At 40.6% G+C, this 17,516-nt stretch overlaps 1 protein-coding gene across 1 annotated transcript in view; it reads right to left on the reverse strand.

Annotated features, from left to right (window-relative positions):
- MSN (moesin) overlaps positions 1 to 17,516 on the reverse strand; it is a 45,770-nt gene that overhangs the window by 15,679 nt on the left and 12,575 nt on the right. The window contains exon 2 of the mRNA XM_083796675.1: positions 3,744 to 3,827. Within this exon, the coding sequence (XP_083652801.1) occupies positions 3,744 to 3,827 (84 nt within the window). The remainder of the gene's footprint in view (positions 1 to 3,743; positions 3,828 to 17,516) is intronic.

The raw sequence follows: 17,516 nt of genomic DNA on the forward strand, positions 1-17,516 counted from the left end.
GGATATTTCTAGTCAGGTACCTTGGGGCAGAAGATGCCAACACTACATAACTTCATTGTGGAACTTAATCAAGCATGATAGAGGAAGACAGGACCTCAAGCCCGTTCACTTACTAATACTATGGAACTTTATCTCTAAACTCAAATTGTTCTTGCTCATGATGCTACGTAGATATAAGCTTTTCCAAAAATCCTTTGAATCCCATTCAGAGTAGGACAGAACTACATCTTGGATAATGAATATATTTATTGTACCTTTAGACTCAACGAGTGGAAACAAATACTGTCTAAATATTACTGAACAAAGCCAGCAGCATGCACTAAGATAGTTGTGTGGCCAGAAACCTTGGGAAAACTTAGTAGCTTCCTTTTTGCCTGATTCAGAACTGACCCTGCATTCAAATTGAAAGGGCACTCTGGGGCAAAAACATTCAGGATCTCTAAAAATTCTTCTGTGAAAGAGTAAAAATCAGGTTTCACACCAGAAGGTCAATGTGCTGCAACAGCAAAAGCATAAACTGGCTTTGTAGAGAAAATTCCTACCCTCAGAAAAGCCCTCATGAAGGCAGACATTTTTTCAGAACCAGATTCATGCAAAAACCACTAGTTTAACACCATAAGGAGTGCGTGATATTTTAAGGGAGCTAGAAAATATAGTTGAAATGATATCTTTTAGGTATTCCCTAAAAAGGAAGGGATAGAATTGTCCACAGAAAAATAAAAGATGTGTTAAGAAATAGTGAACAGTCCAAAATTGAACTGCATAGTATTTAAATTTATTTGAACTTAACACACACTAAATTGAGTTCAGCTTTAACTTTGTTCTTACACATCCTAGTACAGGACCCATGAACACCTCAGGATGGAAACTGAGATAGAGTGAGAAGATTATTAGTCAGACAGTCATTCTTTAGTCCCTATTAGTAGTGCCAGCATGGAGAACAGCTCTGGACTAGTCCTTTACAAGAACTAATCTACACAAACAGCTCAGCCATTTGAAATATTGAATGCATGCCTGTTGACAGCAAAAAATTTTAAGAAGAGGGCAAGCCAAAAGTGGCTAGACTACAAAAATCTCACTTTGTCTAAGTTCTCTTAAGAGTGAGGTGAACAGGCATTAGTTTTTGAGAATCAGTCATCAGATGAGATGATTTGGTTGCAACATATCAAGTGTTCTAGTATAGCAGACAGAAGTATTTGCATCACTGAGAGCAGCACTCCCCACTCAAGCGTCTGCCTCCAGATGACTTTTGCTAGATAAAAGAATGGTAGAGGCTCCTTGTGATTGATGAACATTTCATCACTTTACACTCAGCAAGAGATTCCTCACATACTGATCAGTAAATTCCATAGCACAATAGTCCAATATGTTCAAAGCTCTCTCCCTGTATTAAAGGGAGTAAGTCTAGCTATGCACTGTCAGGTCACTATACGCTCTCTTGTTTGGATATACAGTTAGCTCTTTATGCACAGATCAAGAATCTGAGCTTGACTAACCACAAAGTCAATGCCTGGACATCTGCCAATGGTAAGGCTCTACAACATTCATTTCAGAATCAGTCCTATCAGAAACCAGAAGCACTACCTCTACAAAGCATATATGCTAAACTGTAAAAAAATTTAAAAATAAAAAAAGTAATTCTTATGACTATAGCACCCATCCACCAAGCCTCTGATATATGGGTAGTATAGAGGGATAGTGTCCACCAGATCCTTTAAATATAGCAAATGTTTAACAGCTAGCTTCTGAAAGTTTTTTCCTCCCATAGTATTTCTTCTTTCAACTCTATCTACAACCCAAGTTAGCTGAAGTAAACAGTCTCATCTACATCAGCAACTTCAAAACTTAGTTTTGCAACAGCATTTATTTTCTCCCTTCACTGAGGGTTTATGATGGAAAAAAACAAAACAAGACTTCTGTTTAGACAGGTGCTGTGTGAAACACATTGCACAAAGAAGAATGTACAGCTGTTCCAGAACATGACATGAAGGAGTGAAATCAATTACTAAGACATGAAGAATTCCCATATGGGAAACATGATCAGATGCTTCTCAAAAACAGACAAGTTGCTGAAGTTCAAGTTTGACACCACAATTTCAGTTTGTACTCTATGTCAAGTGAGGCAAAACCTGCAGATGGTCTAGAGCTGACTGAAAAGTTTATGTACAGATTAAAAAGTACTACTGATTTCACTAGTAACACTTCTTAGCACATGATGCTTTATCTAGAAAACACCAGACATTAGATAATGAAAAATAATCATAGAAAGCATTCAGCTGAGGAACATACTCTCTAAAGGAAAACAGTTCACGCTTTGATGAACTTTGGAGTACGTCATGTCAGCTTTATCAGAATATGGTTCCATAAACTAACTGTGGTGGAGCTCCACGTTGCACACATATATTCTGGATGGAATCCAGCACTCACTTCCATTGAACAAGAACTGTCAGACTTGAGACCACAAAGGGCTAAAATACATAGGACCTACTACGTAGTAACATGAAGACAGCTGAGAAACCACATCGCAGCACAGAAGTTTCCTGAAAGCATTTTTTGGCTTTCCCATCATGAAAGGGTGCTCTTCACTAACCCCTACAAACTCTCTATTCCACACACACACACACACACACCATTTCAGGGCTGGGCTACAGAGAGCAATACAATATCTAGTGTTAAATCATCCAGACGAGTATGAGAGAAAGCAGTAATTTGTGGATAAACATCTAAAAAAAATTAAATTTGGTTTGTTGGCCCCATATGAGACAGCTGACCTCTATGGGTGGGTCAGGCCTTAAGTACCTCTCTTCATTAAGATAGGCTCAGTGTAGAGCTCTGAAGCACACCCATATCTGACATATCTGGTCTGACAGTTCCTTCATCCCATCATTAATCTAAGATTCATCATACTTTTCTTTAAGCTATAAACTTACAACTCAGATTACTCTCCAGTTCGGAAACACTTGATTTCTTCCTCAGAGTTCTGACAAAGCCTCCACTGTCTACAAGACAAGACTACATCACTTCCTAGTAGCAGATGCTTTGACTGATGGGGCAGTTGCCTAGATATGGCCTTTGGGATTACAGCAGAAACACATAGAGGAGCCTGTCGAAGTTTCAACAGCTGCAATTGATAAAAATCTGTTTTCAGCTGCTCCTAATTTGGAGTGCACTTGACTCCCTGCTTCAGTTTGGGCCAAGGTAGGAGGAAATATGCCTAGTCACTGAATGAAGAAGGCGGCTAAAACACCTAGATAAAGATGGCCTAATACAATACAGTACATAACTTATCTTAAAATCTCCCTCAGACCCTGATGAGAGTATAGAATAACACCTGCACCTAAGAGTTGCAGCAATGTTTGAAACGCCAGCTAAAGCTCTCCTGTTCTACAGAACACCTATTCTTTGAAATCAATTACACAACAGTTGCAAGTAAGCCAACCAACAATAGCTTACTAGCTCCCCCAAAAGACCGATTTTGTGAGTTATGACTGCAGACATCTATCCAACCCATATGATGAGCTATTCAGTTTGTTAAAGGCAAGAATAGCTCCTAACACATTTCTGAAGCTAAAAAATGGTGTAGTTTTTAAAAGTGTGCCATTTCTTATTTTGCTGATTTCTCTCAGAATGGATCCACACACTGTCATTTAATCTTTGAAGCCCTTAAGAAATTGATTGCTGTTGCCTTAACAGAATCACAGCACCAGTATAAACTTTAGATCTTCTGCAGGTCCATCACTTACCTGATCAAAGAGTTGCTTCCCTGTAGTGTTGGGCTGGATGGCAAACTCCAGCTCAGCATCCATGGTGGTAACACGCACACTGATCTGGAAAACAGAAGAGACATCATTACAATAGATGCTTCAACTGACACTACACATAATAACGAATAACATCATTTGCCTCCATCCAGGAACCTGCTCCCAAGCCTCCGTGAATTCCGCTGCCGGTGGTTATAAAGTCATCTGCACTGCCAGGACAGTGCTCCCAAACCCCATCACTTCAGTTCGCTCACAAAATGTAACCTTCCCGTTTCCTAGTGTAAGAATTTAATCCTATCTGTTCCAATTTATATTCCCATCTACATACTGATATACATATGAGACAACTATTTACAGCTTATTTAGTTGTATTTCTCAGTGTAGAACAACACCCTGATACCTTTCACTAAAGCAGAGACGTTCCAAACAGTTATACACAACCAGACATCCAACTTCTTCCATATGAAGGATGAATGTCAAGGAAGTCCCTAGATGCATTAACAACTCAGACTGCTGCAGAAGATGAGTGAGTACAGAACAATATTGTTCTAGTCTCCCTGGAGATTTTAAAAGAATATAAAGCACAATCCCTGGTATACTCTAAGGACTAGTGGTACAAAGCAGACAGGATGCAAGGATGACCTCACATGCTAAGGCAAAAAGGATGCATACTGAACTAACGCACACACTAATATGTGCAGGCACTTCACAAAGAAGTAGAAGTAGTCTCTATGTAGTTGCCTACTACCACCCAGTTCTTTCAGGGAGGTGAAAGATCTCTAAACAATGAAGAATTGGTTATGTTTTCACTTATTATGCAGTCAAATTTCATAGCTGTAGATGCCTACACAAAAAAAGAAGTGAAATCATGAATCGTCTTCCGGAAGAAGTGGTATATGATAGGCTCTATATTGACAGAAAAGTCTCATATTTTCCACATGAGAAATGAAAGTGGCAAGGGAATTGCATAAGGGAGCTTGCAGTTTCATTTCACAGAAGCAGGAATATGTCTGTATCTTTCAAAAATGGTTTTCATGGAACAAGTTAAACAGAGGCTTCTCACCTTAAATATTGGTGTAAAATATAGCCGATTCCATTCTACAACTCCTGATTATTACCAGAAAATGTTATGTAGATCCTTAGAGACAGATACTGCCTGAACACAAATTACTTCACTTTTAACCAGGTAAACCAAAGCCTCCAAATATACCAAGCTTCCTGAGAATTCATTTCTATTTGCATATCTATCAACTGAAGAATGATATTTCAGTTTATGTACACAAGTTGCAAATATTTTAGAACCAGAAGTGTTTTAATGCTTTTCAATCAAAGCAAAAGTTTGAAACTTGAAGTTGCACAGACAAGAGATTTCCAGTGCACCAAATTCCAGCATACATAATTCTCTTCCTTGCCAACAGCCATTCACTGTACATCACCAAATCCTCCTTTATTTGCTCTTCTGTGCAATCAATCCTCTTAACCTAGTCTACCAGCCTTCCAGTGATGGGAGAAGTATGCTGTGAACAATTTTAGCAAGAATAACCCTAACTGCAATTTACACTATAAACTAAGTGTGAAATTAGTGACTAAAAATGCTAGAGTAAGCACAGAAATATCCAAGGAACCACCCAAGACTGTTGTAATTGCAGCCAGTTCTGATCCCTTTTTTTTCTACCAAGTATATGGATAGATTTCATATTTCCCTTACAAAGACTGCAACAGCAGACTGCAATAGAGCTATGAACAGATCTGTTCACATGCAAGAAGCACTGCGCTAGTTAAGTTTAAATCAAGTGCTTAAAGAGACTACCACATCCAAACACATTTTGACGTTTCCCAAAAAGCCTTGAACCTACTTGGGACTAGTCATGCCACTACTTGGTACTTGATAACCCTTGGTGATGAACCATGGAGTTTTCTTGTTTTAAGTTCAGTTCAAAATCTCAGTATATGCTATAAGAAGTTGAAGGTAGCACAGCAAAGCTGAAGTCATTAAGAGCTGCAGTGCACCAGGAAAGCTGTTTAGACATTGCTGTAGCAAAGATCATCAACAAGCACATTAGGAATAAATTGATTTTGAAATTTCTGAACCTTTTGACACAAAAGAAGTCAAACTGCAGAACAACCATTCCTTAGAAGTAGTAAGGAAAGAGAAAAAGGTTGGTAGCTTGTGAGTTCAGGTTATTTAAAATTACCAGTTTTCAGTAGTATGCAGATGTCTTAGGTTCTCTTGCTATACCTTCCCAAAATCATAGAATGGCTTGGGTTGGAAGGGACCTTAAAGATCATCTAACTCCATCCCCCCGCCAGAGGCAGGGATGTCACCCACTAGATCAGGCTGACCAAGGCCCCATCCAGCCTGACCTTGAACACCTCCAGGGATGGGGCATCCACAGCTTCTCTTGGCAGCCTGTTCCAGTGCCTCACTACCTTTACGGTGAAGAATTTACTCCTAATGTCTAATCTAAATCTATCCTCTTCAATTAAGACCATTCCCCCCATGTCCTATCATTACCTATTTGAGGTAACGAGTCCCTCTCCACCCTTTTTATAAGACTTCTTTAAGTACTGAAAGGCCACAATAAGGTCTCCCTGGAACCTTCTCCAGGCTGAACATGCCCAGCTTTCTCAGCCTTCCTTCATAGGAGAGACACTCCAGCCCCCAATCATCTTTGTAGCCCTCCTCTGGACTCGCTCTAACAAAAATCATTCTCCCCAGATTCTAGATAATTGACAATTTGTTAATTTCACAGTGCTTCAGTGAACCACAAATCCAACTGCTTGCTAGCAGGGCTGCAAACCCCCAAACCATCTTTTCTACTTATAATTGGAAGCAGTCTTTTGTACCAGAAGGAGTGCTGGCTTCTATGACTGTCTTGCCTAGGCCACACACCAGCAGCAAGAGTAAAGATGTCCATAAACCACAGCTAAGAGGGGTTAGTTAAACTAGTCATTAAGCAAGAATGTTGCTTTAAAGTCGCTCCTGTTCACCTACACCACTAATGTACCAGCTACCATGAAAAGAAATAGTCTTTTTGCTCCACTGTTTATGGGATTAAAAAAAAAAAAAAAAGTGGCTATCTTGGCTGAGAATATCTGCATAAGTGATTGAATACTAAAGTATCTGAGCACAGTGGAAGCACCAGAAAATGAACATTTGTGGCAGCTCTTTGCAACTAGTGCATGAAAAACTTTAAAGCTCTTCATCACAAATTTTAAAGTAGAGCTGCTTCAGTAAGTATCATCACAGAATTGCATAATTCTTGCAGAATTATTTGTAAGATTCACACCTTTGTTAGCACAGTAAAATACGGACCTATACTACAACCAGTACACTGTACAACCAGTACAATTCCTCCACTGTCATTCACTTAAATGTAGTTAAGCTCCCTGACCAGTTATCCTTCAGTTAGTACATTCAGTAAGATGAAATGTACTTTTTTGCTTAGTAGAAGCCTTCTGTTCTCAAGATGAGTAGCAATCTAAGGTTTAGGAGTAGTAAAGTCTTGAATGGGGTACACACTTCCAATTTCAGGCTATGCTATTTTAGAAGACAGCATGAGCTAAGATACCACAGGAAACAGCCTTGTTTTTTTTTTTGTTTTTTTTTTGTTTTTTTTTTTTTTTAAAAGAACCACACCCCGGTAATGTTAGCTTCCCTGATCTGAACAAAGTTTTAACAAATTAAATAGCAGACTGCTGTTAAAGACCGGGATGGTGGCGCTTTGAAGCACGTCCTGAGATGTACCACTGACATTTAATACAGGGCTGAAATGCTGCTGTAAATTTGAGCTTTGTTAAGCCTCATTGATGTGGGGGAAGAAAAAAATTAAAAAAGAAAAAAAACACACATATGCTACCAAATGGAATTTTTAAGCCAGTTATGAACTGGAAAAACAAAGTGAGATTTCCACCATTACAGGTAGCGGGAGGCACTGGTCTGCATTCCCAGTTAGCAGGTAAGAAGCCATTTATTCAGAGGAGATGCAGCTTTACTGGGGTGTTTTTTTCATTTCAAGAGCCTAAGTACTGGTACAGAAATACGAATTGGTTCTTCCAGTATGTAAAAGAGCCTGAAAAAACAAGCACCAAAGAAGCTTTGTTCTGAAAGATACCCAGGGATCACCCTACTCTCAGGCAGTTTCACTGTTCCCTTAATGGGTTCTGTCTGCCGCTCAGACAGAAGCTACCAGAGATCTATAAATTGCTGTAACCTCTACCTGACAAGTAAATGCCAGGCACTACATGCTTGCCTTCATTCTCCTCAATCATCTGAAATACTAGTTTTAGTTAAACCATGTTACTGAGGCACGCACAGCTGAGTACTGCCCAACACAGATGTTGCGTACCCCTTGTGTAACAGAGTGCTGTATCAGAAGAAAGCCAGCATAATCCAGTCCCATCATAATTTAGACTCATCTATTTGTCCTGGTCCTTGAGTTACCCTGCCAAAGTGCTTTTAAACCACTAATTTATCAGTGCTTACTCTAAGCAAGAAGAGCCTCAAGATTCACTAGCATTAAGCTTTTATACTTTTATTTCTAAACCATTTAATGAGGTTTTATTAGAATAAACATCCTAGCATCTACGAAGCAATAAACATAGATGTGTCTCCTCTTGAGAAATAACTGTAGTGTATATATTACAGCTCTGATCCCAGAAAAAAACAGTGTCTTCCAAGTAACAGTGCAGAAATGGTTAATCACTAGGCCTGAATTAAGACACTGCAAGGACCCTTTTGTCTACAGGTGCTCAAACTTTGCCCCATAAAGACATGCATGAAAAACTTAACTGCTTTTCCCAGGGTGAATGTATCAAGACCACTAAGAATACTAGAATACTCTAGAACACAGTCAGTTAGACATGGAGACTGAACAAGACTGTACGAGTCTGATTCCTCATCAACACCTTCATCTGAGGGCAAGCACAACCATCGGTGTGCTTACTGTTCTGGCTGCAAACAGAATAAAATGCTCCTCAATAAGATAACCAACTTGGACTGCTGAGCATACACTGCTCTAGCTCTGTCACCCCAGACAGGCAAGGCACATACTTCTTCGATGCTAGCAACAGGAGAAAACACAGTGACAAAAAGATACTACCCACAACTGATCAGATTACAAGCACCAGAGTGGCAGCACTCGTTCCAATTCCTTTTCCAGAACTGACGGTTACTAAACTCTTTTCTTAAACTTTCAACTTTCAGGATGTATTTTTAGAGGATTTACTGAATTTCATCATCAACCAATTTACCAAGAATGCTGTCCTAATGCAGTAAATTATACTGAAGCTCTATTTAAACTAACTGAATTTTTATCATCTTAGCATATATAATGCATGCACTGATGCATCCAAGTGTCTGAAACCCTCAAGTTCTGCTTAGATCTTAAACTAACAGAAGTTTTACCGTGGTAGGTGGCCTCTGAATAGGCTTTTGTCTTTCCATTATAATTTAATAAAGTATTTTGTACACAAACAGCTAACAATATTGTATGAAAAGCTTCTAGAGAAGCCCATCTTGCACATTACAAGAAAGTTTAACTATTGCATTTCAACAGGCAACTTTACATTCACCAACATAAAAAATACTCAAGAAAAAAAGCCCATATTTCACTGATTTGTTTCATAATGGCTACAGGAAAGAGCTAGAAACCTAGCAACTCTTCCTTTTCTCTTTTTGAGGAATTACCATTGTTTTTACCAGTCTAAGCACAGCTACAGATTGCCACTACCAAAGCATATTAAAGCACTTCCTGTAGCCAAGGACAGTGGCTCTAGGAAGACCCCCTGCACAAACAGAAGCTCTTGCATGGAAAAGACACTGTTTTAGCCCCAAGAGCAGCCAAAGCAAGCTCCTTTTGGTAGAGAAAAGCTTTCGTAACAGCACCCTCCTCACATGGTGTCTAGCAGACTACAGGAAACAGACTTAATAGCAGTACCATGCACCTATTTGCAACACGTCTTTTCAGAAACGTTAACATTGCCCACCCGTATATCCTCAAGTTTCACTTTTTGCCCCACTCAGATTCCCAATAAACTAGCAGCAATGATTATCAGTTCTCTTCCAGGTCTCTAAATGATCCCTACTAATAACCTGTTATAACTTCTTCCTAAGATGAGAGTTTGTTGTTGTATATGAAAGAACAAACAGGAAGGACTGATACCATCACACTAAATAACAGATGTATTACTTGTACTAACACCACAGTGTATGAAGCAGTGTAAGAGGTAGAACAGACAATTCTGTTTGTCAGACTGAGACAGGAACAGAGCACTAGGAAATTCATGTCAGAATAATAGGTAGAGTCAGCACAACAGAGTATCAACCTCTACAGAACTCTGACCCTGAGTTAAAGCTTCTTTCCTCCCTGGATTTCCTGAATGCAAGGAGGCTGTTACACAGTACTGGTCTGGAGACCTCAAGCTTCAGATACTGTTTTCCAGGTTCAAGCCACCAAGTGGACTATTTCTGGATAAAGTGGCATAACTACAACTAGGGAAAAATAATTTTTTATTACTCATTTCACTGTCACAGAAAAGAAGTTAACAAGAAACTCCTGGCTAGCCAACCCTTATAGAGCATCTGTTCAACCAAGAGCTGATGCAAGTAACAATACTGGAACTAACACAATGCATTAGTGGCACAAGCTCTGGCTAAAGAAGTACATCATATCCAGCTGAAGATGCAGGAGGAACTCAAGATCTCACAAGGTACCCTAGAAATCAAAAAACTTTCCCAGTTTTGGCTTTCAGCAAGACTAACAGCAGTCTAACAGGTATAATTAGAATCGTGTCACTATCTAAAAAAACGAATGTTTTTCTGAGGTGACAAATGCTTCTCAGGGCCACATATTCCACTCCCTGCTGCAGCCACCTAACATGGGCCCTGCCACCTTCCATGCTTGTGGGCGCAGTGCCCTGCTGGAAGGACAGGAGTCGCACACCAATCCACATAGCACTTTGCTTTGCCTCTAAACAGCGTCACAGGTAGTGACCCCCATCTGCAGAACCAGCGATACTCACAGACATCTGGCTCTTTTCTGAGTACCAGCACTCTTCCAAAAACAGTCCTGGGTCCTTTGTGTCAGGGTGAGGCTGGACTCAGGTCATATGAAAGTGCTTGCAATTTCTAAAGGGATTACATTTAATTAAACCAGCCCCCTTCCAGCAGTCTTAAAGGGCCTTTTCATACCCCTAAATTCATCAGGAGCAGAACACCAGCAGGGAGCAGGCACACCCCAGGCACCAGCCCTGGCCCTGCCAGGCTGCAGCCCCCACTGAGAACTAACCCTGCAGATGGCTCCCCAGCACTTCACCACTCTCAGCCACCTTCCTCCCCATTCAACTGGGAAATGGCACTACTCACTTGACTGGAACCATAGGGATCCTAACATGGCCAAGGAAGGCGTCCCATTCCCACTCCACTGTGACAGTTTGAATAGAGTCACCATAATAAAATGGAGGAGGAAGCTTGCCCACCTTTGATGTACTCAGTGCCAGTGCGACTGAAGTACAGCTTACGTGCTACATAGTATGTGCTATAACATCCCAGACACCAATTCTGTCTTGGCCTTTTTTTGGAAGGAATTCACCCTTTAAGGGATTTCTAGTGATTTCAGAGCAGACTCTGAAGATAAAGAGCTGATATTAAAGAAAAATTCAGCTTCCTTCCACATATATATCTTAGCCATCTCCAGGTAAAACTAAAAATAGACACAAGCAATCATCATTATCCAAAAACATTTCAACAGGTAAAGATACCACCATGATTGTTGTAACAGGAAAAAAAAAAAGTCCTTTCCCCATCCATCTTCTGTTCTCTTTCCACATTTGACAGCACAGCATGTAAGATTATTTTACAGAAGTAATAATCAGTTAGAACTATTTTTAACGTCATTTCCAATAAAACCAGACAGATTTTGAGTTGACTGTACCTTTCAGTGATACACTAATTATAAACACATCCCAACTTCCTGCATCTGCTGCATACTAAGAAGCAACACATGACAGTCACTTATAGACTGTGGCTCACTTTTCTGAAGGTACTGAGATGCCTAAGGATCTTGTAAGCATACTACCTTTCTTTAAACCGCTGTTTAAAACTAGCTCAATATTACAAATTTCAGACTACTTTATACAAAAAAGAGAGATATAGCTGTCATTACTGCACAACTGTAAGAGTTGGACTCAGTAAGAAATAGCAGGTTTACACAGATCTTACAGGAAAGTTTCACCTATTGTTTTGCTGAATTCCACAGTACAGTGTTATCTACTGAGGAAAAATTCAGTTCACACCTACAGTAAAACTAAATTAAAAACACCTGCAGAGGGAGGAGTGGCTTCCCTATAAGCAGCCAGATACAAAAGGAACAATGGACTACGTATTTGGATCCCAGTTAATGGGCTCAGTTGCTGTCCAAGTTGAATCTGACAGACATCAAGAGCTGTTGTCTGTAGGCTATGAAAGATGCTCCACTTACTACCTTTAATAACAGATATTTTGCTGCCCTGTTACCTTATCCCCCACCACTGCCATCCTTGTAGGATGGAAGAGACCATACATGCAGTGTGCTATGAAACACATCACTGGGCTCTAGACCAAAAACATGAGAAGCTGGCAGCATCCTCCAGACCTCACTGGAAAGTGCTTATTGCTGCTGAGTGACCTAATGTGATCTGACAAGTCCTCAAGGAGAGTGCATAGCCACTGGCTTTATGTGCATAGCCCTGTGGTAATGTACACAGTGTGCTGCTGCTCTATCCTATGTATACCCACAGAATCACGTGTTACATGTAAACACAGGTGTTACTTAAAAAACAACACCTTTCTTAATTTGAAAATCAAATGGTAGATGTGCTTGAGTCCCTTCAATAAAATCTCATACTTAGGTCAGTATCTGAACTGAAAATGATAAAAGAATAAATCATTTGAATTGCAGCATGATTATCATAGAAAAGCAAGTTGGGTGAAGAGTAAACTGAGGAAAAGCTAGGAGAAGGCACCCCATGAGCTCACATCTCAGGACACAAAGTTACTGGTAACCGTGGTACCCTCTGAAGCCATTGAAGGCATTGTGAGCTGTGTGCCCCATCCCACTGCCATGCAGACCAGTCTGGAGGCAGGGAGGTTGCAGCTGCTGGAGCTCCATTTGACTGTGAAGCCCTGTTCTCTCACAGGTGCAAGCACCAGCAAGCCAGGCTAGAGAAGTGGTACAGATACATCTAACTGGATCTAGGCTCAAACAGTCCTGTTCCCTCCCCATGAATAAGCACAGCAACAAGCCAGATCAGTTCCTAAAAAACACTGTAGAGCCACACCTCAAAGCCACATGACAGCTGCAGCCCCCCTCCACTCCTTCCTCAGTCTCCAGTGAGGCAAGATGGCCTATGTGGGCAGCAAGTTGCAGTTTTCACACAGATACCGAACAAAGTTGTTGAGAACAGCAAGACTATGAAGCTGCCACAGGAAGTGAGCTGCAGTGACAGCAGTGCAGATTGAGAAAGTTCACAGCTTTGAAGAGTCTACTTGCAGAAACAGAACCGAGAACGGGTGGAGGAGGCATAGCCTGAGCAGGAGGAAACCAGACATGCCCTGACACAAGTACATGTCTGACAATTTGTCTCACTTCAGCAGTGACACAGGGGGAGCATTGCCAGTGCAGAAAACGCTCTCTGTAACTTCCAGCAAAATGCACCTTTCTGGATGGATTTAGCAACACTGGTGGGGTAGGGGAAGAAGCGACTTACCCTAATACAAACCCTGTCAAACTGTAATGTCACAGTCCTAAATATTAATTTACTTAGCTGTTACCACAAGAGATGATTTTTGAACCAATGATTAAAGTAGCAAGTTGTTTGTCCACATGAACACAAGAGTAGAATTCTAGGATTATCCCTGCCCCCCTCCCAACCACCTTGGACTCACCAAGAGGCTTTGCAAGTCTAACTCCACAGAATTTATACGTTAATGACCATTGTTTACTGCACACTTACTATCCCCTACTTGTCTACTTTGTGGAAAAAAAACAAAACACTATTAATAACTGGGCTGAAAAAACAATAATGGTACAAACTGCATTCTACCTGCATGAGTTTTGTCTCTACTCTTTATTCTGCTCATTCAGCAGACTGAGATACATACTATAACCAATTACAGTTCATCATGTTGGCAAACATCTCAAGACCTTTCTTGCCACATTATGGAACTTTCTAGCTGAAGAGCAAGGCCTCTATGCTTACTGGCCCAGCAAGTAGCCATCTAAGCTACACATTCACGAAAATACTTATTCGCCACAGTACAAAAAAAAACCTCTTTATTAGACTTATGGTGGCAGGAACACAAGCTGTACACTGGAACTGAGTGCAACAGGCTTAAAAAAAATAAAGCACTGAAAATAAAGATTGAGTTACGTGAAGAGGCCTATCAGTAAATGCCCCATGCTGCCAGTTCTCAGCAGAACAGCCTCTTATCGGAGAAGGTCTACCTATCTTTGACACCGAGCAGTACTCCAGGGTACTAGCAAGAGAAACTAGTTACCATGACTGCCCTCATCAGCAGAGCTACAACGGACAGCAGAGGCAGGGCACAGGTTTTTTTTTTGGATCTTTTCTGTACCAATGCATAGTGACAGGTTCATGGACGAGATACTCTACATTTCAGTTCCTCCTTCTCATGATCAATTCCTCACAAATCCATTATGCAAACGTTTTGACAATAAAGTGCGGCAATAAGCTGTACCTTACTGCATCAATTCTAGCATTTAAACACTTATTGCTGCTGCATTATTTCCATTTTCCATTATTTCCATCCTTTCTATTATGAAATGAGCTAGAGTGCTCATCCCCCAGTGATAAGAAAAGTAAAATTCTTCCATACAGCCAGGGGTAAACTTTTTTTTTTTTTAAAAAAAGGCAGTTTCCTTGAAGACACCTTCTGCCATTGAAAAATTAATGTCTACAGAACAGAGCAACACAGCAGTACTTTGTTGCTTTTCTGGTTCTTGAAACCAAGTGTGAGAAGCCACAATTTGCTTCCTGCTGAAATCCCCCTTCGAAACTGATCAATACCTGATATTCATAGGGTCCTGAGTACAGGGTAAAAAAAGTTGAATGCAAGGAGATCCTCCCTGCAGGACAAGAGATCAGTTACTCATATTAAATCAGGGAGTCTACTTCAGGCATCCTTATATAAGCTAAGGCTTCTCCCCCCACTCCCCCACCCCACAAGAGGTAGAGAACCAAACTTACTGGTTCCAAACTTAGAGACTTACCCCCCTCTTCAAAAACTCAGATCTTCTTCAAACCACATCCACAGAGCTCACAAGAGGGACTCAGAAAAGCTTCTTCCTTATCCAAAGGGACTGGCATTTGCAGCTGCCTTTCTTTAGAGGCTACCTTCACTGAACCACTCTGCCTCAACTTTTCTGTTTTCTCATAATCGGCATTTCAAAGTCCAGGTTTCTTACTACAGTGCTACCAAGCATGCACTAGAATGTGGGGCCATGCAAAGCCAGGGCTATATATCAATGCCTCTTAATGGGTTGGAGAACTTGGAATTTTAGAACTCTATGGACATCATTTACCCAGCTTAACTAGTGATCAGATTTGGGCTCCCAGGGAACATTTATTCCTGAAAGAGTTCTATTTCATAAGAAGATTACTACAAAGTAAGTCATTCAAAACAATAAATAAATAAAAAATAAAAAAATCACACAGGGAATTTCCCTGCACCTTACATATCAAGTCTTCCAGAGTCATTAATGTTTCCAAGTTAAATCTACTTGAATATAATTCCTTCCTTTTCAACCATATAGATGGTAACTAGCTACATCCCACCAGTGGTATTTCAACATTGTGGCTGCTAATAGCCTGTAACCCTGTCTGAAGTGCAAACAAGTTTCAGTTTGACAAGAGGAGTTGCAAGATAGAAGTACTAAGCCAGTAAAAGCAGCCATGGGTGGATCCCCAGATTTGCAGTCAAGTACAGATGTTTGCAGGACATTTATTACACAACTTATTCACAAGTTTGTGCAATGGGTCAATTCCTCTATTTTTGCCATTTCCTCTCTCATAAATAGATTCCTCATACACCTCCCTTCGCTTTCCTGTAGCTGCTCCAAGCCATAATGTTGCCATTTACTATTCCTTTAGAGCTAGTTTGAAGTCAGGCCTTAGAACAACTATTTTTGTACCTGCTATTTAGGCTAGAGACAACATACTTCATTAGTCAAATCCAGAAGGAGATGAAAAAACATGGAGGAAAAAAACTTCCCCCTCTTCTACAACTTTTGTATCAAGAGGGAAAACTCAAAGCAAAGTCTAGCCATATGCAGTTGCCATCATTCAAATTCTACACTCTGAGCTAGATTTGGGTTTGTTTCACTTGTTTGGAGTGGGGGGAGTGTTGTTTTTTTTTTTTTTTTTTGGTGGTGGTGGTTTGTTTTAACACCCATTTGTTTTGTGCATGTTAGAAGGTGCTATTCTCTAGAGAAACAGTATATGCTTGTTTTAGCCTCTGTACCGTAATAGTGGGGTTGGCCGTTGTGCTTCACATGTCTGAGCTTAACCACATCCCTCCTTAAAGCTCTTCAATTTAATGGCAGTCAGCAGGACAGTGGGCATGTTTGAAATGCCAGCAGTGGTATGTGTGACATTCCTCGCAGCTATTGCATGCACCCCCTAGACAATCCTAATCACAGGTTACAAACAAGTATTTTGCTCCCTCACCACCACTGGAGTAAAATCTATGCCATACACTAGTGTTATGACCCTGTCTGTTACTGCAGTAACTTAACTCACAAAACAGTTCCATTACCCTACCCCACCAACACGGAAGCATATCAGATTTTCTGAGAAGACTTAGCAGCTTGTTCCCCCCTAAACTTGCTTAAGTCCAGTTCTTCTCTTCCAGCAGAGGATTTCCCAGTATCATTTAGCAGCTGCAAAGACACTGCAAGTGTTTAAAACAGACAAGCCTAGTAGTCAAGATGCATTTCCAAATAGCCAATAAGCTTTCCAAACCTAGCACCCAGTGGATACCTGCCAAAATTACAAGCAGCTTTCGGCTGGAAATAACTCAAAACAAGATCAAGACAGGATGATAACAATACAAGCATGAGCTGTATAAAGGAATCACATGTACCATAAGTACCTGAGGTTCATGAGCTAATAGACTAAACAACTCACTCCCTATGTAAAGGTCTTCAAATTCACCTGTAGTTAAGAACTGTTTTAGCAGTAACTTGGAATTTAGGGCGGTAAAAAAAAAAAAAAAAAAGCCATACTCAGAAGCTCCACTTATCATTCAAGAGACTTTTCCACAGGGAAGACAGCACAGAGATCACTGCTGTGACTGAGCTCATCCTTCCAAAAGGATTCTCATGTGTGGATGAACAAGTCAGAAATGTGCTCAACTGTTTCACATGCTTCTCTGTTCTTCAACCAAGAGTCATCCAGCACTTAGGCTCACTGATAACAAGAAGGGCAGCTGTACACAGGGGCTGCCTTTTTCAGACATCCAAGGCAATGCCTGGGTGTGGCATTTCAAGTTCTTGGCCAGCTCACAGAGCTCACTGAATATCTGAACAATAGCCAGATTTCTAGGAGCTAGAACACAGCCTTACTGTGGGATCTGACTGCCCAGACTATGAGCTATCCCTCCAAATTTAACTGCAGGCAGAGTCAAATGTGAGGTAAAGCTGTTTCATCATCCTGTGATTTTCAGCTTTATCATAGCCAGTGTGCTAGACAAATCCT

This window comes from Anser anser (assembly GCF_964211835.1).
Source record: "Anser anser genome assembly, chromosome: 13".
In the NCBI taxonomy this organism is placed as follows: Eukaryota; Metazoa; Chordata; class Aves; order Anseriformes; family Anatidae; genus Anser; species Anser anser.